The sequence below is a fragment of the Oryctolagus cuniculus genome, chromosome 13 (assembly GCF_964237555.1).
Source record: "Oryctolagus cuniculus chromosome 13, mOryCun1.1, whole genome shotgun sequence".
Classification (NCBI taxonomy): Eukaryota; Metazoa; Chordata; class Mammalia; order Lagomorpha; family Leporidae; genus Oryctolagus; species Oryctolagus cuniculus.
In genome coordinates, this window is record NC_091444.1 from 100,789,004 (window position 1) to 100,815,440 (window position 26,437).

The 26,437-nt window shown below is 51.9% G+C and overlaps 1 protein-coding gene across 2 annotated transcripts; it reads right to left on the minus strand.

Annotated features, from left to right (window-relative positions):
• Positions 1–360: 360 nt before the first annotated feature.
• Positions 361–26,077, minus strand: MAP3K8 (mitogen-activated protein kinase kinase kinase 8). 2 transcript variants are annotated; one of them, XM_008268022.4, is made up of 8 exons: positions 25,944–26,077; positions 21,975–22,324; positions 14,723–14,890; positions 12,195–12,456; positions 10,308–10,414; positions 4,019–4,171; positions 2,151–2,397; positions 361–1,548 (listed from the first exon to the last, which is right to left on the minus strand). In XM_008268022.4, the coding sequence occupies exons 2-8, from the start codon at positions 22,308–22,310 to the stop codon at positions 1,415–1,417; spliced, it is 1,407 nt and encodes a 468-aa protein (XP_008266244.1). In that variant the 5' UTR covers positions 22,311–22,324; positions 25,944–26,077; the 3' UTR covers positions 361–1,414. The 2 variants fall into 2 exon arrangements, with proteins under 2 accessions (XP_008266244.1, XP_002717335.1); XM_002717289.5 differs by lacking the exon at positions 25,944–26,077 and adding an exon at positions 25,631–25,748.
• Between the last annotated feature and the right edge of the window lie 360 nt (positions 26,078–26,437).

Here is a 26,437-nt window from a genome sequence, read left to right on the forward strand (position 1 = left end):
CCATCTGCTGGTTTACTCCCTAAATGACCACAACAGCCAGGGCTGGACCAGGCCGAAGCCAGGAGTCAGGAGCTCCATCCGGGTCTCCTGCATGGGCAGCAGAGGCCTTGGGACTTGGGCCATCTTCCACTGCTTTCCCAGGTGCATCAGCAGGGAGCTGTTCGGAAGTGGAGCAGCTGGGACTCGAACCAACTCCTGTGTGGGATGCCGGTGCTGCACGCAGTGGCCTAACTTACTGCACCACAGCGCCAACCCCCCCAGCTATATTTTTTTTGCCTTCTTGTGAAACATGGTCCCCCCCATCCTGTATCCGAACCCCTATAACCCATTCGCAGCTGAGAACCACACTCTGAACAGCCATTAAGAGAAAATACTGAATTTATTCAGTAGATTTGAGCAGTCACATTGGACCAAAGCGTTGGGTTTCATTTGCCTGTCGTAAATATGTCCCTTCAACAGGAATGCTCATGGGCTTTTACAAAGTTAAATATATATCTGTATATCTCTATCTATGTGTATACATAAGAAGGATCCACAAAGGCATTTGACATAACACATACACAGTATGCCATTTTAATATGCAAACGCAGAATAGAAGGTAGTCCTAAAAGGATAAAAGTGGCATCGACCAAAAATTTTACCAAAGTTTCCATTCTCTCCGAAGTCACAATCTCATCCTTTGGGATGTACAGAAATTATGTGGTTTACACAGTTCTAGCCACATTCAAAACGTCACACGTTTCAAATGTGTTCAGCATAGCATGTACGAAGTGTTTCCATAGGAACACAAACCATCACTAGTGGCCGGCTGTCCAGTGGCTCTGAACTCACCGGACAGCCATGTGGGAGACACTAGTAGAGCTTATTGCAACCGTATTCCAGCTGTCCCGTTCACCCGCAATATACGAATTCAACCCATAAAGGCCCCGAGATTACCTTAGTTTTAGTATACGTGCTGCCGAAGCGAGCACCAAGAGTTATCGTGGAATATACACAAACAGTCTGAGTCCGGGGAAGACCTCATAGTTAGGTGAGAATCGAGGACAGCAGCCGTAAGAAAGAGGATTATCCCTGGGATGGGCGGTTTTCACACATGTCCTAGCAAAGTGCACAGTGAGTGGAACGCTGTCGGCAGCCACCATCCTTGTGGGAACTTGGCAAACACCTCCCACTCAGGAGTCCCAGCACCTGAGAAATGAGAACTTTTAGACCCGGCACACGCGGGAGGAGCCTCTGTCACACGTCCGCTGAGTTCAGAGGTCACGCCCATGGGCAACCACGTTCTCACGCCGTGGGAGCCCACGCTGGCCCTGGGATGCCACACAGCATGAGGCAGTGCTGTCCGCGTGAGGTCAGCAGCACCAGCATCCGGGGGACTGCTGCTGTCCCGACCGACAGCACACACCGGCACCCGTCAGCCATATTCCAGCATGGGTGGGCCCCGCACAAGGTTGAAATAGCCGGCCAGGGCGCCCAGGTCGATGTACAGGGAACGCTGTCTCCTGAGCATCTCCGCCGACTCCTCGGTACTCCCCACGCAGGAAGAGTCTGCAACGCAAACGTGGGAAATGTCAGAGAAACAGCAGGTCCCCCTCGGAGCCCTCCCCGAGGGGAGCCGGGCTTTATGCACGATCGGTCACTTGATGCTATGTTGACGGGCGAGGCTACAGATGGAAGAGTTCAACCAGGAGCCCTGGACGCCCCAAGCAACCACTTACAGATCCCAGTACATTCTCCCTGGGCAAAACCCACAAGGCAGACAAGGATTCCCGGGGGCCTGACCTGTGTGTGAGTCTGGACCTTGTATGGATGAAGAGTGCCAGGAATTTTTAAGAGAAAAGGAATCCCTGCTCCCGGATCCTGGAATGCACCCTCCTTGGCTGCCACAGAGGGTTTGGAACAGGAAGTGCAAAGTGACTTCAAGCTCAGTGTTTTATGGCCGGCCTGGGGGCCTGCCATTGCATCAGCAAAACCTCGTGACTCCTTCTTAAACCCCAGTTATAGTCTCTGTTGCAACTTTTGTTATGTTCTTCTCAAAGAACGCAGCCCTAGAGAAGCTGCTGGATTCCAGGGACTGTCTGATGTGTACAGAAAAGGGCACTGCCCCCCCCCCCCCCGCCCCAGCCCCAGCCCCCGCAGGGGTCCCCTACCCGTGATGCTCTCGGCCAGCTCCAGCTCCTTCCGGCTCAGCAGCCTCTTGCGCTCCAGCAGGGCCGAGTCGAGGCTCTGGCAGCGCGGCTGGTCCTCCCTGGGCGGGTTCAGAGCCTCGTGCTTTAGCAGGTCAGCGGCGTGTGGGCGGTGGGCCGGGTTCCTGGCCAGCGCAGCTTCCATCAGCTCCCTAAGGCCCGGGCTGCAGTCCTGGGTGATGTCTTCCAGGGGAGGCGCCTGCTTGTGGATCTGTCACAGAGCAGGGCTCTTAGCGTCCAGGGCGGGTAGGGAGGGCATGGACACAGCCCCCTTCCCTGACACCAAATGCACTCTGTGACCAAGGCTTCCTACCACGTGGCCACAGCCAGCACCAGGATCCTTGGAAAAGTCCATGGGAAATGGGTCTTAAAAATAAAAGTATCCAAGGCTGGCTCTGTGGCTCAGGGGGTTCGGGTCCTGGCTGCTCCACTTCCAATCCAGCTCCCTGCTAATGCACCTGGGAAAGCAGAGAAGGATGGCCCAAGTGCTTGGGCCCCTGCACCCACATGGGAGACCTGGATAGAGTTCCAGGCTCCTGGCTTCAGCTTGGCCCAGCTCTAGCTGTTGCAGCCATCTGAGGAGTGAACCAGCAGATGGAAGACCTCTCTCTCCCTGTCTCTCCCTTTCTCTCTGCAACTCTTCCTTTCAAATAAAATAAAATATTTAATATATATTTTTTTCAAGAATTTCAAAATGCATTACACCAAAATACATTTATGTTTTGCATGAATTCTTTGACATAGCCTGTGCATAGCCTTGTTAAATAAGCACCCCTTTAACCTCCTCAGGACACTGAGTTAGCTTTGTCTTTGAACTCAGAACAGGGACAGGCAGTTTCACATCAGCAGTCCACAGGGGAAGTCTATTCCTGGATCCACAGAGTCTTCTCCAGGGGGAAACGGGATAGTACCTTCCTCCACAAGCCAGGCTGTCACGGACACCAGTGGTTTTTCCACTCATTATTATATAAAGTGTATTGATATATCTGACATATTGAACACACAGAAATATTATAATATTAATATGTGGTAATACACTGTCATGTATTAATAATCTTATTGTATTTTACATATAAGATCAGTAATCAGATATATTCTACATTTTTATATATAACATACATAAAGTATATAACTATAAAATAGGAAATATGTAATGTAACTATAATAGTCATATCTAATAATATGATTTTATTTTACATATGATCTTAGCCAAAAGGCTGGGAAGTGATATATATTTAAAGATTTCTTTATTTGAAAGGCAGAGTTACAGAGAGAGAGAGAGGGAGATCTTCCATTTGCTAGTTCACTCCCTAAATGGCCACATGACCAGGGCTGGGCCGGGCTGAAGCCAGGAACCTGGAACACTCCATCCGAGTCTCCCACATGGGTGGCAAAGACCCAAGTCCTTGTGCCACCACTGCTGCCCTCTAGGGCGTGCACTTAGCAGGAAGCTGGACTCGGAAGCAGAGCCGGGCCTCCATCCCAGGCACTCTGACACGTGCCGCTGTGCCAAACGTCCACCCCTCTATATGACCACTCGAGAACTCAATGAACACGTGCACTCCTTAGCTGAAAGATGTACACTCCTCGGACACCCCTCGATGTAGCATTCCACACTTCCACATAGGACGGACTAGCACCTCACTTGGGCCCGAAACCCACCTCCCCAGGTTCCCGTGCAAACGGCCAGGCTGTCTTCCCCGCAGTGGAGCTTCCTCCCCGGTAGGAAGAACCTGCCGCCTCCTCTCGGGGTCCAGCCTCACCTAGGCAGGTGTGGCTGTTGTAGGAGGTAGGCGGCCCCTGCCCGCCCAGCTGGGCTGAGCCCCACTTACTATGTAGAGGTAGGAGGGGTAGGCCGAGCGGGGGTAGCGCTTCACCCAGGGTGGTGTGCCCGTCTGCATGTGGATAAGCGTGGCGCCCAGGCTGTAGATGTCCGCCTTCGTGGAGTGGCCCCTGCAAAGGATCACCTCCGGGCTCATGTAAATCTGGAAAGGAAAACGGTGACATCAGACCGGAATCTCGGGGCCACCTGCCTCTCGGGGTCCCTAACCAGGCTGCAGATCCTCGCCCATCCACCGTGTGGGCTACAGGAGGAAGCCATCGGTGTGCTCCCTCATTCTGCAGCCTGCCAGAGAGCCACAGCCTGGACACAAGACTGGTCAGGCAGCCGAGGACCCGGAACCACAACCCACCCGAGATTCCTGCTCATCAGAGTTCCATAAAAGCCATGGGCTAGTAGTTAGGGAAACACCATTACCCCTTGTATTTAAATGACACTGTTAGGGTCTGGCTCTGTGGCTTGGCAGGTAAAACCACCACCTGCAGCACTGGTATCCCATATGGGAGCTGGTTTGAGTCCCAGCTGCTCCACTCCCAATCCAGCTCCCTGCTAATGCACCTGGGAAAGTAGCACAAAGCTACTGGCTCCTGGCTTTGGCCTGGCCCAGCCCTGGCCATTGCAGCCATCTGGGGAGTGAACCAGCAGATGCAAGATCTCTCTCTCTCTCTCTCTCTCTCTCTCTCCCTCTCCCTCTCCCTCTCCTCTCTAACTCTGACTTTCAAATAAATAAATTTTTAAAAACAGAATGACACTGCAAATAGTACGACTTCTTCACCTATGAGTCACTTACTTGCCAAAGCTCTCATTCTGTGCAGTGACAAAAGGTGGCAGCAGTCTTGCTTGGAAAGGAAAAACTTACAAGGATAAAGAGAACTGGGGCAAAAGTGATGCGACTCAGTCACTTCTATGAGGTACTTCTTATTCTAGCTCCCCTGTAGCCCAGGGACTTAAATATTATATGCAAACCACGCAGAAGTTCTATTCGTGCGTGGATGCCCAGTAAGTAGGGCGAGTGGGTTAAACAGCTTCTCTAAGGGTTCATTTATAAATTAAGAAAGATAGATAAAATAGAGCAAACACTGGGGACCAGTGGTCTAAGTACAGATCATTCATTGGCTGGCTCACACATACACACAGGGACTTCAAAAAGTTCATGGAAAATAACATTAAAAGCTTGTTTTGGTGAAAAAATATTTTTGAACTTCAGACATTGATTTTTTTTCATAATATGCATTTTCATGATCTCTTAGAAGGCTGTGTGTATGTATTTCAAAAACTTTTTGCACCAAAATAAATCTTTTACTAATAAAAAAGATTATTTATTTGAAAGGCAGAGACAGACAGACACAGAGAGAGAGCAAAGATCTTCCACTGACTGGTTTACCCCTCTCCCCAAATGCTAGCAACCATTGGCACCAGGCCAGGCCAATGCCAGTGAAGTAGGCAGGCATACAGGCTAAAATTGATTAGATTGGTGAACTGGAAGACCATGCCTTCACCACACCCCTTCGGGCCTTGTGCTCCAGCCTTCCTGGCCTAGATGCTCATCCATGTGGCTGGTTCCTGGTGCTTGGTATGAACCCCTATTCACCTCCCTCTCTTAAATAAAGCTCTCACTCTCCTATGCATCTTTCTCACTAAATAAAAGCTTAAAATGTACCATGCTGCTTCGTTTCTCTGTGCCAGTATTTAGAATTCTTCTCTAAATATTAGGCAAGAACCCTCTTGGGCTTATTAATATTGGGGATTTAGTAATAAGCCCGTGGTGAAATCATATGGCACCCCAAATTCCGGTAGCACATGTGGTACCCCAGATAGCACTTCTGGGAAACTTTAAAGGGCCATATTTTAGCGTAGATTTTAGGGGGTCTTCTCCGATCTCACCAGGAGCCAGGAGCTCACCAGGGTCTTCCACATGGGTGGCAGGAGCCCAGGTATTTGAGCCATCCTCTGCTGCTTTCCCAGGCACATCAGCAGGGAGCTGGATGGGAAGTGGAGGTTCTAAGACTTGAACCCACACCGCAATACAGGACACAGCTCAAACCAGATGCACCACAAACACCTGCTGCATAGACAGATCTTTTAATTCCATCTTGAAATTTCTGAAGAACCCTCATGTAGGGGTTAATATTCTAACAACGGGTAAAGGCTGAACATCCCTAACCCTAACATTCAAAACATGAAATGCTCCAAAATTCAAAGCTTTGTGAGCGCTGACGTGTGACCCCCCAAGTGCAAGATTCACTTGACAGGGCCAGCTCTGTGGCCTAGTAGGCTAAGCCTCCACCTGTGGCACGAGCATCCCATGGGGGCACAGGTTCGAGTCCCGGCTGTGCCACTTCCGATCCAGCTCTCTGCTATGGCCTGAGAAAGCAGCAGAAGATGGCCCAAGGCCTTGGGCCCCTGTACCCACGTAGGTGACCCAGAAGAAGCACCTGGCACCTGGCTTTGCATTGGCGCAGCCCCGGCCATTTTGGCCATCTGGGGAGTGAACCAGCAGATGGAAGACCTTTATCTCTGCCTCTCCCTCTCTCTATCTATAACTCTACCTCTCAAATAACTAAATAAAATGTTTCAAAAAATTGAAAAAAAAAAAGATTCCCTTGATTTCATGGGGCAGGTCCCAGTCAAAAATGCAGGTACCTTGAAAATATTGCATCAAATCACCTTCAGCCTATAACAGAAGGGGTCAAATGCAAATGAACTCCAGGTGCACAGATCTTCCCTAAGCTCTCTCATGCATATGCAAATGTACCCAACTCTGAAAACAAACCAAAAAAAAAAAAAATTCCAAAAGCCAAACACTTGTGCTCTGGGGCATTTCAGTTGAAGGAGAGCCCACCTGGAGTTCGCCTGGTAACAGTTTTTGCTGCCTTTGGTCTTGCAAACCCAGGGAAAGGAGTGGGAGTTCCCGGAATTCGGGCTGAGTAACTAAGTAAAGAGCCAGTTTACAAAAGCTGGGGAAATCTCCTTGTTTCCCCAGCTCAGCCACTCAGCCCCTTCCTACAACCCACTTCCGGGCTGGCTTCCCCTTTGCTCTCCGTGCCCAGGCTACAGTGGGTTCCCTGTTCTGCAACCGGCCCCGCAGCAGCAAAGACACTAAACTTGGACCTTGAAAGGGCTTTCTTACTAAAGACCACCGCAAAGAGAAAGCAAATAAATGCACAACACCGAACCCAGAGCCAACGATTGTGGGCCACACTCTGAAAAATGCAAGAGGGCAGATTTCATGCTTTGGTGTTCTGGCCACGCTCAGAAGAAGCTAAAGGAAGACAGAAATGCAGCAGGTATCAGTCCCTGTGAGCAGCTGCTGTCTCCTCCTTCAGCATCGCACTAGGCACAGTGCTTACTGTGGGTGGGGCCCCCAGCACCTGTGTGCAGGTGCACAGCGGCATCCGGGTCCAGCCTGGTGATCCGGGTGCTACAGAGCTTCACGGCTCAAGCACTACAAAAGGGACTAAGGGAGTCAGAGCATCGAGCAGCCCAGTGTGAAGTTTAAGCTCTCCAGGCTGCTGGCTGGGCCTGACTGGATGTTCTCCACCCTGCACCCTGGGGCATGGGCACTTGCAGCAAGGTACCCCCAGCGCTGGGGTCAGGCCCCTGCCTTCCCAGCATGCACAGGGACTTCACAACGTGCACAGAGATAAAAGTCAGCAGACTCTGCTTCAAACAAACATCTAAAATCCGTGCACATGAGACACCCTCCAAACGTCCACGGAAAATGTATATCATGAAAAAAAAACCTGCCTGACCTTTCCAAATTGATTTGCACCAGAATAAACTTCTCTTTTAATTCCCTTTTTCGGTGAACTTTTTGAAGGGGAAGAGACCGTGGGTCGATCTTTGTGTGTATGTGCAAGTGTGATGTTGTACACAAACAAAACTAAACAGATTCCGAACAAGAACTTTAAAAAGAGAGCCAAGCTAGTGCAATCATTCTAACCACATATCGACAGATTCTGTTTATTTTCCCTCAGTACCCTGTGCCGAAACACCAGAAAATCAAACAAGATGCTGTATCTGTATTGCACGGCTACAATGTCACGCTCCAAACACAGCTGCTTTGAGAGATTAGGAGCTGGACCAACCAGGTGAGCTGGCTATGTATGCAGAAGCCACATGGTCAGGTTCAACTGGGATGCAAATGTGAGGGCTGACTTTGCCTGATTCTATCGGATTCTGTCTCTTTCCATAAGAAGTGCAAAGGTGAGATTGCCCAAAGTTCTCAGGAATAAGTTCCGCACCTTCCACATACAGACCGAAAATGCAGGGTGGGAAGAAGAGAGTTTATAACCACAAACACCATAAAAAAAAGGCACTTCATAAAAAAGCAGTTTGCATTTGCTGACAATTGCTTGCTGCAAACATTACCCAGGGGCACACATGCTAGCATTTCCTAGGCAAACACTCTGCTGAGATTCCAGGACACATGTCTGTCTACAGCATTGCAAAACGCTTGTGCTGGCCCCTCTGCCAGGAAGAGGGAAGGATTTTCCATCTTGCAGACCATAAATAGTCTGTCTCTCAAAGTGGCTCCAGGAAAAGGGGGTGGAACACCCTAAATCTGCCCTCCGGACTGTTGCCAAGACATGACGAAACGCCTCCCGCAGAGAACGTGTCGTAAGCATCAGGGCTCTCTCTGCTCTGCTGAGAGAGACTTTGGGTCCAGAAACCAGAAACCAAACCTTTTTTTTTTTTTTTTAACCCCACTGCAATTCAGTTCAGGGCAACACACATTGGCTGGACTGAGGGTCCTCATTGGGCTGAGAGCCACGCTGGACCTAGTCACCCTCTCTCTCTGACACCTGCAGCAGAGAGGAGGAAAGGAAAGGGGGCAGGGCAGCTTCCTGGGGCAGCGGCCTGGGGTCCCCAGCGAGTGACACCCATTCTCCTTCCCAGAACCTACTGGGACTCCCTGCAAATCTGTTAACAACGCAGGTGCATTTAGCCGAGCGGGGCCCACGGAAGCCCACGGGAGGCCACAGCACTCAGTGGCCATGTGCTCAGTATTCATTTGCCACAGGAAACAGCCATTTGCCCTCCCAGTGTGAAAGCGAGACAAAATCCATCATTACTATGCCCGGGGCCGCACAGCTCAGAGGGATGCAGGGAAGGCTTTTTGGATTTTGTTTGTTTGGTTTTGGTTTTTGCTTCACAGACAAGTTAATAAATATGTTAGCTGTTTTCCTATAAGATTTGTGTTCACTACTTCGGGTTTATTACAGAATCTCATGGATTAAAGAGAAGCCTTTTGAAATTAAGAAGATTTTTAAGTTTTTTTTTAAATGTTTCAACTTAAAAAATTTAAAAAGGATTTTTAAATGAAAGAAGAATTTTAAAAAGATAGGCCTTTTGAATCAGTCCTCAATGAATATAAATGATCTTGATAATTCAGAGGGCCATGGGAGCCAAGCCTTGTGGTATCAGCTCAGTCAGTAGTATATTTTAATACCATATCAGTCGTATTTAAAAGCCACTTAGGAGTGGGAGCGAAGGCTTAGAAACAGGGCCCACAACTGGGATGGGTCAGCAGTTGAGTAACTTTGGGCATTTTATCTGAATCCCTTCAAGTGTGTTTCTCTTTTTGTAAAATGAGAACAGTAACAACAGCAGTGTCTACCTTCTGCGACAGTACTGGCCGATGACAACGACAGGGCAGCTGTGATGAGCAGATGGCACGGGCCCAGTGGGACGCAAACAACAGGGACGCTGTCATTGCTCCATCTGCTAGTTCACCCCCCAGGTGCTGGGCTGGGCCATGGCCCACAGCCAGAAGCTCATTTGTTTCCCCCACATCGGGGGCAAGAACCCAGCTACCTGGAGTCCGAAGCAGGGATACACAGCACACCCAGGCACTCCGCACATGGCATCCCAGCCTTCACCGCTAAACACCCCGCCTGAAACCCAAAGCCTCCAGGGCCCCGACAGGAGGTCCAAGACGTCTCAAAGCTTTGAGCATTTCACATTCTGCCTTTTTTGGATCAGGGAAGCTTCACGAACACCATGCCAAGGGCTGAGTTAAACAGATCACAACACACACGATACTGCCGCCATTGCCATAGATTATAAAGAACATGGGAAAAATGAAAAAAAAAAAAAAAAAAAGCGCTAACCTTAGTGCTTGGTCATTAAATTTGTTCGAAAGATAAAAATGATTTAATAAAACGTTTCCACCCCCTTCTTTTGCTATTCTTTCCCATGGTAATTCTAGAATATTCTTTCTTTTTTTTTTTTTAACTCTTAATCAGATACCCGCCACTTTCTCATGGATGTCATTTTACCTCTGTCCCCCGAAGATCCTTAGGGAAATAGATGTCTTCAGTCATTTGGACACTGAGGCCAAAATCCACCAAAACGGCTTTTGTGGACATGAAAACAATGTTGCTGGCTGCAATGAGAGAGAAATTTTTCATCCGAGGTCATCTACGTACCCATATATAAAATGCACACATGTTATCCAAATGACGAGTCCCAAATTGGCACCGGTTGAAATAGTCTGTATTCCAAATAGGAGGATGTATTTGGCTGAGAATTTAGGTGATCTGTTAAGAATTCAGCCAGGGGTTGGTACTGTGGCTGAGCGGGCTAAGCAGGCTAAGCCTCTACCTGCAGTGCCAGAATCCTATTTGGGCACTGGTTCATGTCCCAGCTGCTCCACTTCCAATCCAGCTCTCTGCTATGGCCTGGGAAGGCAGTAGAAGATGGCACAAGTGCTTAGGCCCCTGCACCTGCATGGGAGACCCAGAGGAAGCTCCTGGCTCCTGGCTTAGGATCAGCGCAGCTCCGGCCGTTGTGGCCAACTGGGCAGTGAACCAGTGGTTGGAAGACCTCTCTCTGTCTCTCTCTCTCCCTCTACCTGTCTGTAACTTTGCCTCTTAAATAAATAAATAAATCTTTAAAAAATGATTAAGCCAAAGGGGTTAAAAATGATTGTAGCCATGCAGGGTTCTGAAAAAGCTTCTGTTTTAAATTCTCAGGCATAGGCATGCTACTGCTCTCAAGCCACTCCGCTAAGGTAAAATGCCCGCTTTAGAAAAAAAAATGACTTACTTATTTGAAAGGCAGAGAGGCAGAGGGTGAGAGTTCTCCCATCCACTGGTTTACTCCCCAGCTGCTCACAACAGCCAGGGCTGGGCCAGGCTGAAGCTGGGAGCCAGGAGCTCCATCCAGGTTTCCCACTGGGTGGCAGAGCCCCAGCCAGCTGAGTCACCCTCTGCTACCTCCACATTAGCAGGAAGCTAGACGGGAAGCAGTACTGGGACTCAAATCCTGGGACTCTGACATGACCTGGGATGCAGGTGTCCCAAGTAGACTTCACCCTGGAGCCAAATGCCCTCCCCAGACACACATCGTTTTCCCCAGTGAAAGTTGTGTGCATCCAATTTAGCTCTGGGTATGGAAGAAGGCTGAGAGTGGGCATCTCCTCCTCACAGCCCATCCTTAGTGAAGTCTTGATTGACAGCTGCTTATCCAACCAGTGTGCGAAACTGAAACGCCCTATGCTTCCCAAAAACACATGGCTGAGGGGCTGGCATCATGGCACGGTGGGTTAAACCACCGCTTGCAGCACCGGATCCTACACAGGAGTCCTAGTTCAAGTCCCAGCTGCTCCACGTCTGATCCAGCTCCCAGCTACCGCACCTGAGAAAGCAGCCAAGATGGCCCAAGTGCTTGGACCCCTATACCCACGTGGGGGGCCCAGATGGGAGCTCGGGGCTCCTGGCTTTGGCCTGCCCCAGCCCTGGCCATTGCAGCCACTTGGGGGATAAAACAGTAGGTAGAAGCTGTTTGTGTCTGTCTCTCCCTCTCTGTCGCTCAGCCTTTTGAATAAATAAAATAAATCTTAAAAAAAAATACATGACATTATGTGTGTGAGAGTGTGTGTGTGTGTGTGTAAGTGAACCACCAAGTTACAAGCCTTGTTAACAGGCCCAGGCACATGCTAACAGGTGCATGGCTAGAACCTTCCGACATACAGCTGCGATGGGACCAGCGTTTCTTGGTGACCCAGGAAGCCCAGGCATTCTGAGCACTGGCTCAGGGGTGCAGAGAAGGCAGGGGAAGCGTTCCCCCATGCTGCTGGGGAGCTTCAGGGGGCAGGCAGGGCCCACCCGCCCCTGCCTCACTGAGGCTCTCTGAGCAGAATGGAGACCCCAGAAGAGACTCACGTTTGATGTCGTGGTGAATCACCCTCTTCGAGTGCAGGAAATCCAGCCCCTTGAGAACGTGCTTGGTCACCCAGATAATTTCAAACTCTCGCATGGGGCCACAGCTCTCCAGCTTCTCCAGGACGGAGCCTCCCTCGCCGGCCTCCATGAACAGGTGCACGGTCTCGTCCCACAGGACGGCGCCGTACAACTCGGCGATGTTCTCGTGCCGGAAGCACGCTTGGATCTCCACGTCGGACGGCTTAAACTGATCCACGGGGATCTGGAACGCAAAAGCGCCAGCAAGATTCTCAACCACGTGCCGGATATAGGTCAACCCACCAACCGGAAGCCCACACGTGCCCTCAAGTCTTCTCCGGGTGAAACCAAGTTCGCTTCCTATCTGTCAGCAAGAAAGCAGTTCTTTAGGTGTAACCAGCTTTGGACCTGTCTCCGAAACACGGTGCTAGCTAAAAAGGTAGTGAGATGCCCAAGTGCGTACCTTAATTTCCCATTTATGTGAAATGTTTAGCCTGTCCGTTCCTATCTGCACAGACGTTCCCACGAAGAATATACTAAGAACCCACCAAGAGCAATCGGCTCAGAGCATAGGGGTTTTAGGCTTCAGGTAACACTTCTTTTGAGGCTTTTGGGGGGTTTTTGATTATCTCTGTGTGTTTCAGTCTTAAGACAAGGACAGTTTCAAAATTAAATGTTAGTACTGTAAGGAAAACCACCCACACAACTATTTTCCCATGCTTTTTGTGACTTGCTGAGAAACGACTCAGCAGTTCTAACATCTTGAAAAATCTGCAGACCTTTCTCAGCGCACCTTAAACACAAACCCCTCTCAACGCAAGCTTCAACCCGCTGGCTACAAGTCTTCTACGTTCAGATACCCCTGCCAAAGTGCTAAGCTCATTTAATGACGGTAACAAGGACTGGGACGTAACATTCAGCAATCATTATTATCTTTAAAATTATTTGAGCAGTACAGAGAGAGAGCGAGCTAGCCGGTGAGTTTCCTGGTTCATTTTCCAAATGCCCACGACAGCCAGAGAGAGAGAGAGAGAGAGAGAGAGAGAGCGAGCGAGCTGGTGAGTTTCCTGGTTCATTTTCCAAATGCCTGCGACAGCCAGGGCTGGCTGGGAGCTGGGGACTCGATCCAGGTCACGGGCGTCGGGGGCAAGAACCCACTGACTTGAGCCATCCCCATTGCCTCCCAGGGTCTCCATAAGCGAGAAGCTGGAGTGTGAGCTGGCCCTGGGTATGGAACCCAGGCACTCTGATAGGGGACATGGGTGTCCTGGCTGTGCCTTAACACCTAGGCCAAACATCCACTCCTTTATTCTATTTTTTGTAACTGAAAAGCGAGTGCACTTCAATTAATTCTTCGTTAGAAGTCCAGTCTCTTCTCTCCCGACCTGTCTTTCCTATTTCTCTTATATAAACGGAATGTCACCAGGCAGATCTGCCTTTGGGTCTGGCTCAACACCACGGTCCTGAGACTCACGGATATTATGGTTGTCACGCGTGGATTCTCGTTGCCGCCCAGTGTTCCACTGTATAAACACCTGGGAAGTTTCCAGCTTGGGACACCCAGCTAACAGTGCCGACCTGAACAGCCTAGCGCCCAGCTTTCAGCTTGTGGTGAGCATGAGCGCACGGGCCACGCCCTGCCGAGTGTACCTACAGACCTGGAACTGTTGGGTCACAGGGTGCGTGAGCACCCAGCACGGGAGGGGGGGTGAGCTGCCCAAGAGCTGCAATGTGGCAGCACCCCAGGTGCTACTGTCTAATCAGGACAGGTGAGTTCTTAGTCACCGCTGGTTTTCGACTCAGCCCTTTCAATCCACAGTCCCGAGTAGCTTTCTGTTACCCCAGCTTCTGCTCCTCTGCCCGGGCCCCCTCCCTACAGGGGAGGAAGAATGAAGCTACTCTTGGGGTGCAGGTGTGAACACCGAGCCTCGGCCCCCCTCCACTCAAAGGCAAAGACGTCATCCAAGCTGGGGCGCTTTCCTCTAACCAGATAGAATTCCACAGCGCACCAAAGCAGACATCTGAGGGCTGAATGTCCCCCTAGGAAATCCAGAAACACAAACGTATCTCAGGGCACAGCCGGTAAAGCCATCACCTGGCGACGCCATCATCCCATGTGAGAGCAGGTTGGAGTCCCGGCTGCTCCACTTCCGATCCAGCTCCCTGGTAACATGCTTAGGACAAACAGCGAAGATGGCCCCTGCACCCAGATGGGAGACCTGGATGAAGCTCCTGGCTCCTGGGTTTGGCCTGGCTCAGACCTGGTCATTGTGGCCATCTAAGAAGCGAACTAATAGATGCAAGATATCTCTCTCTCTCTCTCTCTTTCTGTGTCTCCCCCTTTGACTTTCAAATAAACAAATAAATCCTTAAAAAGAAATGTGCTGGGCAGAGCACCCTTGGAAAGCAGGATCCCCTCAAAGGGTCGGAACTTCCGATGCCTGCAAATGAACCCGCTGAAGCCAGAAAGGCGAACACGCCCGGGGAGCTCCCGCTGAGAAAGCACGCACCAGTTTACACGCCATTCTCTTCTTCGTCTTGATATCCTGGGCGAGGTACACTTTGCCGAAGGCCCCGCGAGGAATGAAATCAGAGCCGATGTTCCTGTAAGTCAGCTTCCAGGGGACAAGGAGCACGTCAGAGTCGATCTGGTACCGGCCGTTCTGGGGGGTGATGACCTGGGGCAGAAGGAGGGGCAGGAGTGAGGATTGCGGGCGGAGCAGGCCTTGCTGTAGATAAGCGGCCGGAGATAAGCTGGAAGTGCTGGATGGTGTTTGCAGTTCACGGGGCAGCGTGCCAGCCTCGCTAGGCAGAGACTATATTTAGAACTTGAGCAAGACAGAGAAAGCATGAAACAGACACATATCCCCGGTCAGGCCCGGTGAGCAATGAGTTGCCAAACAGAGCCTCCAACGCATTGTTTATGTAAAGCAGCATGACTCGTGTCATCAAACGGCTTAGAATAAAGACTGCAGAGCCACAAACCGTGCCTGTGCATGGACGCGCCCCTGTCTGAGTACGCGAACCTGTTTGCTGGCATGGCTGTTACTACTCCACGGTGCGCACAGAAACAGCATGGAAATTAACTGGCGATCACGGAGGGTTTGGGACGGCAACGTGTCGGGCCAGACTTACGAGCTGCCAATGCCACAGACATGACGTGGGGGCAGCATTACTCCTCATCCACTTACTCACTTCTTACTGTTCGCACGCATACTGGGTGCCAAGCCCCGCGTTTCCTGCTCAAGATACAGTCACGAGCTATGGAGGGAGATCAGTGACCCCTGACCTCCAAGAGGAAACGTCTAGAACCAAGGGTCTCCAAGCAAGTGGGCTTGGAAACTAAAAAAGCATTGTGGGTTCCCAGAGCAGGCGCGTTTGTCCAAACTCATCCACCTACACTGCAGATCTGTGCATTTCACTGCCAATAAAGTGTACAGGGAGTCTCTGGTTTACCGATGGCTCGACACAAGGATTTCTCCTATTTACGATGGGGCAGAAGCCACGGGCTTCAGCACCAGCTGTGCTTTGATTCGTGGGCTGGGGTCTTTTCCTGGGCAGTGGCAGCAAGTGCAACCCCCATTGGCTTCCACGGTCCTACAGAGACACAGAGCACACCTACTGTGTGCGTGTGGCCAAGCTCTGATGTCCAGTAGGTCCGGTGGACTGAATGTGTTTTTGCCTTGAGACATGCTCCAGTTACAATGGGCCTGTTAGGACACGGCCCCGTCGTAAAATGCAGAGCATCTGCACATCTCAATTTTTACAGAAGAAGAAACTTCGAGGCAAAATAATTATAACTAAAATAAAAACATATTCGTGTGAGAATCCAGAGCAACTAGGGCCTGGAACCCATGCCTAAGAAATGTCTGCAGTGTTCTTTCAAACAAGCAGAAGCAGGTGCTGTGGCGTAGAGAGTTAAGGCGATGCCTAAGCTGCTGGCATCTCACATGAGTGCAGGTTCAAGTCCCGGCTGCTCCGCTTCCAATCCAGCTCCCTGCTAATGCGCCTGGGAAAGCAGCAGAAGATGGCCCAAGTCCTTGGGCCCCTGCACCCTCGTGGGAGACCCGGAAGAAGCTCCTGGCTCCTGGCTTCAGCCTGACCTAGACCCAGCTGTTGTAGCCATTTGGTGAATGAACCAGTGGATGGAAGATTTCTCTCTCTCTCTCTCCCTCTCTCTATGTAACTCTGCCTTTTAAATAAAGAAGTAAATTTTTTTAAATCAGCTTCTCCTAAATTAGCTGGGTTCAGACTATGGATTGAAGAAATGTGAAATTCTCTTGGGACATTCAGTTATTTCAAGCACACGAGAAGCTGGAGGGGAATATGACAAATTCCCAAATCTACACATGGGAAAAGAACGGGCACTGGACTCATCCGCAGATCCCGGGCGTTGCCAGGGGAATAAGGCCCTGGAACAGTAAGCTTCACTCATTCAGCCCCTATTACTGCTAATTTTAGCTGTGCACCTCACACACAGATCCGTGCCCTGTCAGAAAACGAGAAACTCTGTCCTTGGGAAAGTAAAGTCACTCCATTTAAAATGTAAATGTTTCTAAATTTTTAAAATTTATTTCTAGTTATTTGAAAGAGAGACAGAGAGGGAAAGAGCTCTCCTCATCACTGGTTCACACCCTAAATGCCGCCGATAGCCAGGGATGGGCCAGGTCGAAGCCAGGAGCTCCATCTGGCATGTCCCTCTCTTCCATGTGGGAGACGGGGGCCCAAGTACTTGAGCCTCCCAGGGTATGCACAAGCTGGGAGCTGGCATCAGGAACACAGCCAGGCTCTATAATTGACAACTATTTACTGAGGGCTTGATGCTGCGGTGCAAGGTCAAAGTCGAATTTGCCAGTGTCACCTCTGGGTGCTGCAGCCTCTCTGGGCAGCACGTGGAGCCCACGGCGAGGACAGCACCACCCTCACCACACCTGTCCATTACCTGTTCTGTGCGTGTGCGACTCAGCTTCGTCAGTATCTTCCTTATGCCCCACGGCGACCACCAGGGCCTCAGGGCTCTGACACATGACCCCAGGGATGTCTCCAGCAATCCTCTGGGGTTAGGGCTACCCATACACCCATTTCACAGATGTGGACGTGGATGGCCAGAGGTGCAGTCACCTGGCGGTCAGTGTCAGAGACAGGACTGGGACACAGCTGTCTCTGATCCCAGAGCCACGGTGCCAAGCCCTGGCTCTGACCCTGCGGAAGACAGAGCTGGGCTCACAGCCCTACAATGAAGAGTTCCCATCTGCATGGCTCCAAGCACACCAAGCCCTCTCGCCAAGTCCCTCCAACCCTCCCCACACGTCCCACACTCCCTGCCCCAGCCGTCTCCCGAGCTACCTGGACGCTGGACACACATTGCATAGGGCCCAGTGACTTAACACTCCTGCAAAGTCTGTTTTTCCCCTGCCCCAGACTTCCCCTAACTGGATTTGCAATGGGGCTCTCTTCTCTGCTTCCAACCAGGGGCTCCACCCGGCTCTCTTAGTGGACATCTCCATGCTGATGGTCACTACCAGTTCCTCAACATGCCAAAGCCAACTTCAAGTGCAGGCCCTGTAAGCATGGTGTCTGATTCCCCTGGTACTGGTGCTCGCTGTGTGTGAGCACTTCATGTGTCCCAACCAAGAGCCCGACGGGTAAATGCAAAGACGTCACCCATTTTCCTGATAAGTAAGGTGAGGCGCAAGGTGGGGCGTGGGGATCACAGCAAATGCATTTCAGAGCTGCTCACACCCCCAGAGTCCATGCCACTTCTCATCTTACCTTTGTTAAGGCAGAAGGTAGCACCGGGACCAAGGGAATCAAAGAGGGATTTTAATCCTACCTAAGCAAGAGTGTTCCAACGAACGTGATGAGCACCTCGTCAGATTTCCAAGCCCAGAACAAAACCCTCCTCCAATGACCAGGGATGATGATGGGGTGAGTCACGCGTCAGCCAAGGGGGCTGGACTCACTTCTCTTCCAGGGGTTTTCCAGCCCCGAGGAGCCTGACTCTGCCACCAAGCCCCGAGGAACCACGTGCGGCATCTCCCCCCCCCCCCACACCAAGTCTGTGCGTGGATGCACCTGTGCCCCGCAGCTGCCTGCATCGCCCACCTCCCAGCAAGGCGAGGACCTGGAACCCAGATCGAGGCGTGAGTCGGCCTCCATCACAAACAACCTGCAGTGTTCTGACACTCACCGATCCTACACTCGCCTGCTTTTAGCGTCTTCCCCCCAGGCCTTGCAGGGTTGCCAGTGGAATCTTCAACCAGTGTTATCTTTAGGGAGACGGAGCACACTCACACCCAGATACACACAGAAACTGCCACTCTGTCTAATCACCTCTGCCAGCGCTGTGGCTGTTGGCTGCCTGGGCACACTGAGACTTAATGGCCCCCACCACCACCACTGCCCCGGGGCCTTGCACATGCTGCTGTCTTCATCTGGGACCCTCCCCCCTCAGTCGTCTGGCCGACTCCAGCTCCACGCTGTAGACCTGAGCTTGCACATCCTGCCGTCTGCACTGGTGTGCTCCCCCACTCCCTACTCATGGCTGGCTGCGACGTCCCAGAGAGGTCCGAGTTGCACTGGCAAGTAGCACAAGGTGCTGTGACTGCCTGCGCGGGCACCAAGCTCCCAGGGGTGCTGTACCTGCTCAGCACTGTAGCTCTAGCACCTGGCAAAGCACCAGAGGATGCCCCAGCTACGTCTAGCAAACATGCAGGTGAACATGGGATTCAGGGTCCTTCATCCCTAAGCAGATGTATTTTAGAGCCGAATTTGACCTTGGACTCCTTGTCTCTTGTGTGGTTGCTAAGCAGCTGGCATTTCCCAAAGCAGAGAGACAAGGCAGCAAACGAAGCCCAGAACAGTGGTGACAGGGCAGTAGGGGGCAGAGGGTGACGATGAGGGAAAGGTCTCGAATGCAGGACAGGTCCCAGGAGGGCAGCCTGGAGGAGGGAGCAAGGACAGAGGATGAAGCCTGTCTCAGACAGGCTGAGCTCAGAGGGCAGTCCCAAGAGCTGCAGCCTTCTCCACGGAGCTCAGAGCTGCAGGTGGCAGGGCCAGATCTGACCTTGAACGTCAACCCCCAGAGCCATCAGTAGTCAATCCGTAGTGAGGCTGGGGGTATCCTCCTGTGGTTGTTTTTACAAACCCACGTTAGAAGCAGAGACCTTTCACCCACTGGTTCACTCCACAAGTGCCCACAACAGCCAGCGCGGGGCCCAGGCAGAAGCCAGGAGCTGGGACCTCCATCCATGCCTCCCGTGTGAGTGGCAGGGACCCCAACTACTTGAGGCCTCACTGCTGCACTGGCAGGGTCTACACTGGAGGGTCTACACTGGCAGGGTCTACACTGGCAGGATGCTGGAGACAGGAGCCAGAGGCAGGCACTGCCCTAGCCCCTGGGTGTCCCCAACCACCTGGCCAAGCACCTGCCCCCATGCCCTCTTCTTATCCCATGCTGATTTTTTCTCTTCTTACTTTAATAAATGAGAGCTTTCAAAGAGTTCATGGGAAACATGTATTACAGGAAAAAAAAAAAGTATGCTTGGATTTCAGGCTTTTTTTTTTTTTTTTTTTTGCATCAAAAGAAACATATCTTTAATTCTCCATGAACTCTCTGAGGTAGTCTTATAGTTTATAATCTTGGTCATTTAAAAAAAAAATTTTATTTATTTATTTGAGAGGTAGAGTTATAGACAGTGAGAGGGAGAGACAGAGACAAAGGTCTTCCATCCACTGGTTCACTCCCTAATTGGCCACAATGGCCGGAGCTGTACCGATCCAAAGCCAGGAGCCAGTAGCTTCTTCCGGGTCTCCCACGAAGGTGCAGGGCCCAAGGACTTGGGCCATCTTCTACTGCTTTCCCAGGCCACAGCAGAGAGCTGGATCGGAAGAGGAGCAGCTGGGACTAGAACTGGCGCCCATACAGGATGCCGGCGCTGCAGGCAGAGGATTAACCTGCTGCACCAAGGCGCCAGCCTTCTTGGTCATTTTTAAAATGAAAATAGTTTGGAAGCTTTCACAATCCCTACCTTTCTGCAAGTCCTGTGCTTAATTTTTCTCCTGAACAGGGTGTATTTATTTGCAGAGCATGCCTCTGAGGCAGGGGTGGCGACACGGGACTCTTACTCTGGGCTGATAACACTGTCACAGCGTAAGCTGCTGCCTGGGACGTCCCCCTTCCTAGATCCAAGTGCCAGTTTGAGTCCCGGCTGCCCCACTTCCCACCCAGCTTCCTGCTAATGTGCACCCTGGGAGGCAGCAGCTGACAGCTCAAGTACTTGGGCCCCTGCCCACCCACGTGGGAGACCTGGATGGAGCTCCTGGCTTTGGCCTGGCCCAGCGCCAGCTGTTGTTAACAGTTGGGGAGAGAACAGCACAGCTCTGGCCATTGCAGTAATCTTGTGGGATGAATCAGCAGGTGGAAGACCTCTCTCTCTCTCTCTCTCTCTCTCTCTCTCTCTGCCCCTCTGTAATTCTGCCTTTAAAATAAATGGGTAAATCTTAAAAAAAAAAAAAAAAAGATAATTTTCTCTCTGTCTCCCTCTGCCTTTTTAGTAGAGGGGGGAAAAAGTAATAAGAAATCTACATTTTAAAAAAATCTTCTAACAGCAATTCCTAAGTGTTCTTTCAGTTTTCCTGGATTGTCTCAGTAAAGGGTTAAAGCCCGTTTCTCATCAGTTCAATGAGCCGGGGACAGACCCAGACCGTACTCACCTAATTCCCTACACACTTCCCAACAAGAATCACATCGGCTCTGCCTGCTCTCCTTCTCACAAATACTGTTAATAAACAGAGAAATGCATAAAGCACTGCTCTTTTAAGAATTTTCTGGCTTTACTTTAGCTGAGAAAAAGTAGGGATTACTCCAAGTTCCAATTATGCTTCCCATTTATTCTAGGAAGTTCAGATTCTGAATGTAAAAAACACCTCATGCATTATTAAACAGCATGGTCTCTCCAGACCAAAGGAAACATTGTAGGATCCAGCAAAAACCTAAGGCAACCGGCTTCTGGCAAAACCGTTCCCGACACAGCTGAGTTGAAGTACTCTGCTGACTGGCCCTCAGCGAAAGGTGCAAAAACAATACAACCAAGCCTGTGTCCAGCCCTCAGCTTCTGCCAGGGTGTGCCAGCTCACCATGCAGGTACTCCAGAAGAAAGGGAGTCCCTTCCACCCAGAAGCCCAAGTTACCACCTTCTTCAGCCACTGTCCTTTGTCCACCATCAGGATGGCTTGAGCCTGCACCTGCCATTCACCTCTGACCCACTGAGGGCACACCCTGACACATCACCTAATCTCCTGCCGCAACAAAGCGAGCCCCAGATATTTGAGATTATTTGCATACCTGGAATGAGTAAGCCAAAACATCACCTGTCATGCGGCCTTTGCCAATTACAGAGGGAGCAGATTTTTGCAAGAACTGAACTTCTTCAGCATGGTTAAGTAGAGACAAAACATTTACTCCCCCTCCTCCCAGCCAAGGGACGCTCATTAAGCCTTTCTCTTCCACATACATCATGGGCAGGTCTATGCATTGTTACATTCAGACACATTCTTCCTAATTAACCTACTGGTAGCACTGCTACTTAAGTGGAAATTTTAATGCAGACTTTTTTTTTTTTTTTTTTTTTTTTGCATCTTGAACATGCACACGCACCTGTTGGAAATCAGACCCCACAGCCAATCTCCACCAATTTCAACCTCACTCTGCTGTTGCAAAAGCTAAGCACACGGCACGCGCCTGAGCAGAAAACAACCTACCATATTTAATAGAATGCCAGCCTCCTGGGGGCGCCGTCCGTACAAACGCTTTGCCGAGTTGGATATGTGGTTTGCAAAAGCAAGCAAGTCCTCCACGGTTCCATATCTGACTGAGGACAGCCACGGCACCTCCTGGCCACTAAGCAGCAGTGAGTCCGCCCGCTCCTCGTTCTGATTGCTGTCCGGACACACGGTCATGAGGCTGGGTTCGTAAACCGGCGGCTCTTCGCTCCCGTAAAGATTCTCCATAATGTCTATGACGTCGGACATGTTTAAATGTTTGATCAGTAAGTCGAGTTCTTCTTTATCGTCACTTCCGGTGCTCATGAACTCCATTACTGGTGCACTTGCTGGGGAACCGAGAAAACACCAAGACTTAGTGGAGAGACCCACGGGGAACTGGCGTCTGTAAGCCTGTTTTATAAAGCAAGGGCTCTGTGTCAACACAGCACGCATGAATTTAAGTACAGAGACAGCGAAGAGTGCAGAGAGACCTCAGATAACCTTTCGCCCAGCTCGTTTTGCAAAAGCAGAAACCTGAGACGTGGAGAATGCACCTGCTGCTCCCGAGTTAGGAGCTCTACTGAACGTGAACCCCAATCGAAAGCCACTCAGGAATCTTTGCAGAACTGGGGCTCCCTGCTCCTCATGGCTTCTACCCTTGCCCACCCCGGCTGCTCCCCAAAGTGCCACCCTTCCTGCAGCTTGAAAGAAAAAGAACTTGGGAACAAATGCGACCAATCAAGGCTCTGAGAGCCAAAAAAGTAAGGAAGCAGCATACAGGAGGATGCTAGGTCAGGTCTCGGGAAAAAATCCCGACACAAATGACATATAAAAGCTGCTTACCCGGGGCCGGCACTATGGCACAGCGGGTAAAGCTGCCACCTACGGTGCCAGCATCCCATATGCACCCTGGTTCGAGTCCTTGCTGCTCCACTTCTGATCCAGCTCCCTGCTAATGTGTCTGGGAAAGTAGAAGATGGCCCAAGTGCCTGGGCCCCTGCACTCATGTGGGAGACCCAGGTGGAGTTTCCAGCTCCTGGCTTCAGGTCAGTTCGGCTCTGGCTGTTGCAGCCAACTGGGGAGAGAACCAGCAAATGGAAGATCAACTCTCTGTCTCCCTCTCTCTTTCTGTAACTCTGCCTTTCAAATAAATCTTTAAAAAAAAAAAAAACCAGCCCCCTGGAAGGAGACATAGAGCGCAAATCCCACTTCTGCCAGGGACAATGCATTTACCCATTGCTCCAGCTGTTCCCTCCTGGGATCAGAATTCTTTCACCGTATGAGGTACACATCTCGAGGGTTCCAGGAGGCTCACTTAACATCCAGACAGCTCTCTGGAAGCTGCAGCAGCAGAACGAGACCCAGAAACCCCAAATCTACCACAAGAAAGATGCAGGCAGAAACAAATGTGACTATGCAAGGGGTTTTTCTAAAGTTTATGGAAAAGACTCTATGATGAAAAAAAAAAGTGTATGTATTTCAAAATCTTCTTTGCCCCAAAATAAACTTAGTTTTTAAATTTTTTTTTAAGATTGATTTATTTGAAAGGCAGAGTTACAGGGAAAGAGAGAGAGAACAAGAGAGAGAGAGATCTTCCATTCACTGGTTCATTCCCCAAATGACCACAACAGCCAGAGCTGGGCCAGGCCGAAACCAGGAACCAGGAGCTTCACCCAGATCTCCCACATGGGTGCAGGGGCCCAAGCACTTGGGCCATGCTCTGCTGCTTTCCCAGGCCATGAGCAGAGAGCTGGATCAGAAGTGCAGCAACGGGGACTCGAACCGGTGTCACAGGCAGCCCTCACAACCCGCTACACCACAACAACAGCCCCCAAATAAACTTCGCTTTTAATTCCATTTTTTTTCTACAAATTTTCTGAAGACCCTCGCGTCAGCTAAAACTCTATTTCCGTTTTTTCAAAACAAATGAGGGGCCACCCTGGGGAAGCGGGGGATCTATGGGTGAGCAAAGGAAGGGACCGCAGAGGGAACACAGAACACTCAAAGGCGAAGAGATTAAAGGACCTCAGAGAACTCTGACACAGCACGTCCCATGCTTAACCAGTGGGCTCCCGAAAGACCGCACAGCGTCTGCTTAACTAAGCAAGTGCTATGGACCCAAGCCCTGGAGCCCGCCTCCCTCCCTCCCTCTCTCTCTCTCTCTCTCTCTCTCTCTCTCTCTGAAAAAGTATTTCAGGGCCAGTGTTGAAGAGTCCCATGCTGCCAAAGCCATGCACCACCAAGCACCTTGGAGCTTGAGTCGCAAGCACCAGGAAGCGGGGCCACGCCTGCCCCCGCTGTCCGCCTTCCAGGGAAATCTCATTCCAAAATGACCCATGCAACCCAGTGCCACCACCGTCAGACTGGACGGTCACTTTCTGATGCCTCCATTGCATGTCGGGTGTCCCACAGAAAAGACTCTGTTGACTGTCACAAGGCGAGCGCTCATACCACACACACACACACACACACACACACACACACATCCAGTGACCACCTGCTGGAGGCCGGGCCAGTCTCTCAACCTCTGTGTGACCGCATCTGAGAAGTGGAACCAGTAACAGCACCTCGCTCTCGCGGGGCGGGTTTGAGGCTGGTTCACACGCACAAGGTGCAGGCTGCTTTGCTTTCCACGCATGAAGGGGCAGGACTGGGTCAGCCTTTTTCCACGTTCTGGGACAGCCTCCTTTCTGATCTGCAAATGGGGTGTGGCTGCCTATTCCCCCGGCTTCCTCCACACCAAGCTTTCAAAGACTCTCTCTAAAACTGGGGACAGACAGAGCAGAAGGGCTTCTTTGATAGCTATTATGACTGGAACGACATCTACAAACTCAAGGCGGCCCCTGGCACATCTCTGAGGGAGACTGAGTCACATTCTAGGCACCTGCCGTGCTAGGAAAAGAATTTCTTGGGTGGAATAGGGTGGGGGCTTGGGGAGGGGACATCTGTCTTGGGTTTCACCAGGCTGTTTAGTTGCGGTTTCTGTTTGTAGAATGAACTAGAATCGACTGGGGGAAAAAAAAAAAAAAACAGAAGTAAAAACAGAGCGCGGGGCGGGGGTGGGGGGCTGGCTGGAAGGATGGAAGGCTCTCAGCGTGACTTCTCAGATGGGTGATGTGACAGCAGATACACCCCCCAGGACTCGCAGGTCTCAAGGAGGACAGCCAGACCCATGCCCGGAGGGATGGCTCAAGAGATGCCGGTTTAGCAATCAAGCCGTCTGGTCTAAGATAATGGGTGGTGGGGCACAGTACACAGCAGGAAGCCTGGCCAAACGCCTACCTCCCAACAGAACAGAAGATTTCATCCCGCCTGGAGATTGGCAGAGAGTCGGGATGATCCGCTGCCGGGTATTTGGCGACTCAGCCATGCCCAGCAAGAGAAAAAAATGCTCTTCCTATCCAATCATGCGAGACTTCGGGGCGACTCCAGATGTCTCCACTACCCCAGCCTCCCAGCAAAGTCCTTAAAAGTCAAAGCAAGGGAGCCCCCAAAGAGCTGGAGTTCCCCCCCACCCCGACGGCAAAGCATCGCGTGTGTAGCCACAGCGGCTTCCATCCAGGACCTGTCTCTCTCACCCCCTACTGCCCTCCGTCCTGGGCCTGCATGGGAACACGGCAGCCGGGTCCCCTCCGCCTCCAAAGTGCACTCACCGCGTCCAGGCAGGCCGGGGGAGCAGCCGTGCGCCACGGGACGCGCGCTCCCCGCCGGCCCCTGCTTCCCCGCGCTCAGCTCACACTCGCAACTGGCCCCGGCGCCGGGGATCCGGGAAACAGGAGGAAAGGGGAGGGGCCCCCTTGCGCAAGGTGCTTTCCAGTCGTGCCAGGCTGCAGCCGGTGACCTGCGCGAGGGACGGACGCCCCCGCCTCTCCACGCCCCTGCCCTAGGTCTCCCCCACTGCTGGAAGAGCCCCCGGCGCGCCCTAGAGGGGCGTGACCCCAAAGCCACCCCGAGGTGGCTAGTTACCTGCGGCCTCGGCGCGCGCCCGCGGGCCAGGCGCGTCCCCCGCAGACCCCCGACGGCTCGGTGCGCGGCGCGTGGCCAGTCCTGGCAGCGCGGCGCCGGGCTCCAGCGCGTGGCGCGGCGGCCGGGCCGGAGCAGGCGAGTGCGCTCTGGGCGCCTGACTCACCGCGTCTGAGCCGGCCCAGGGGCGGCGCAGCGGACAGCGGCCGCCGCCTCCCCGCCTTTTCCATTTCCCCTTTCTCTTCGTAAACAGAACGAGCCCGCCCGCTCGCTGGGGAAGCCGAAGCACCAGCGCCGGGAAATTCCGTGCTCCCCCCCTCTGCCCGGCACCGTGGGCCCGCGGGGAGGAGCTGGGGGCGGGGCGCAACGTCGGGGACCCGCCTCGCTCGCCGGGGATCCGCACGGACCGGGGAGCGCGAACGGCGGAGCCGGGCAGGACAGCCCCGGAGAGACCTGGCCTTGCCCGGCGCGCGCGTGCGCGGGCATCCTAGGCCCCG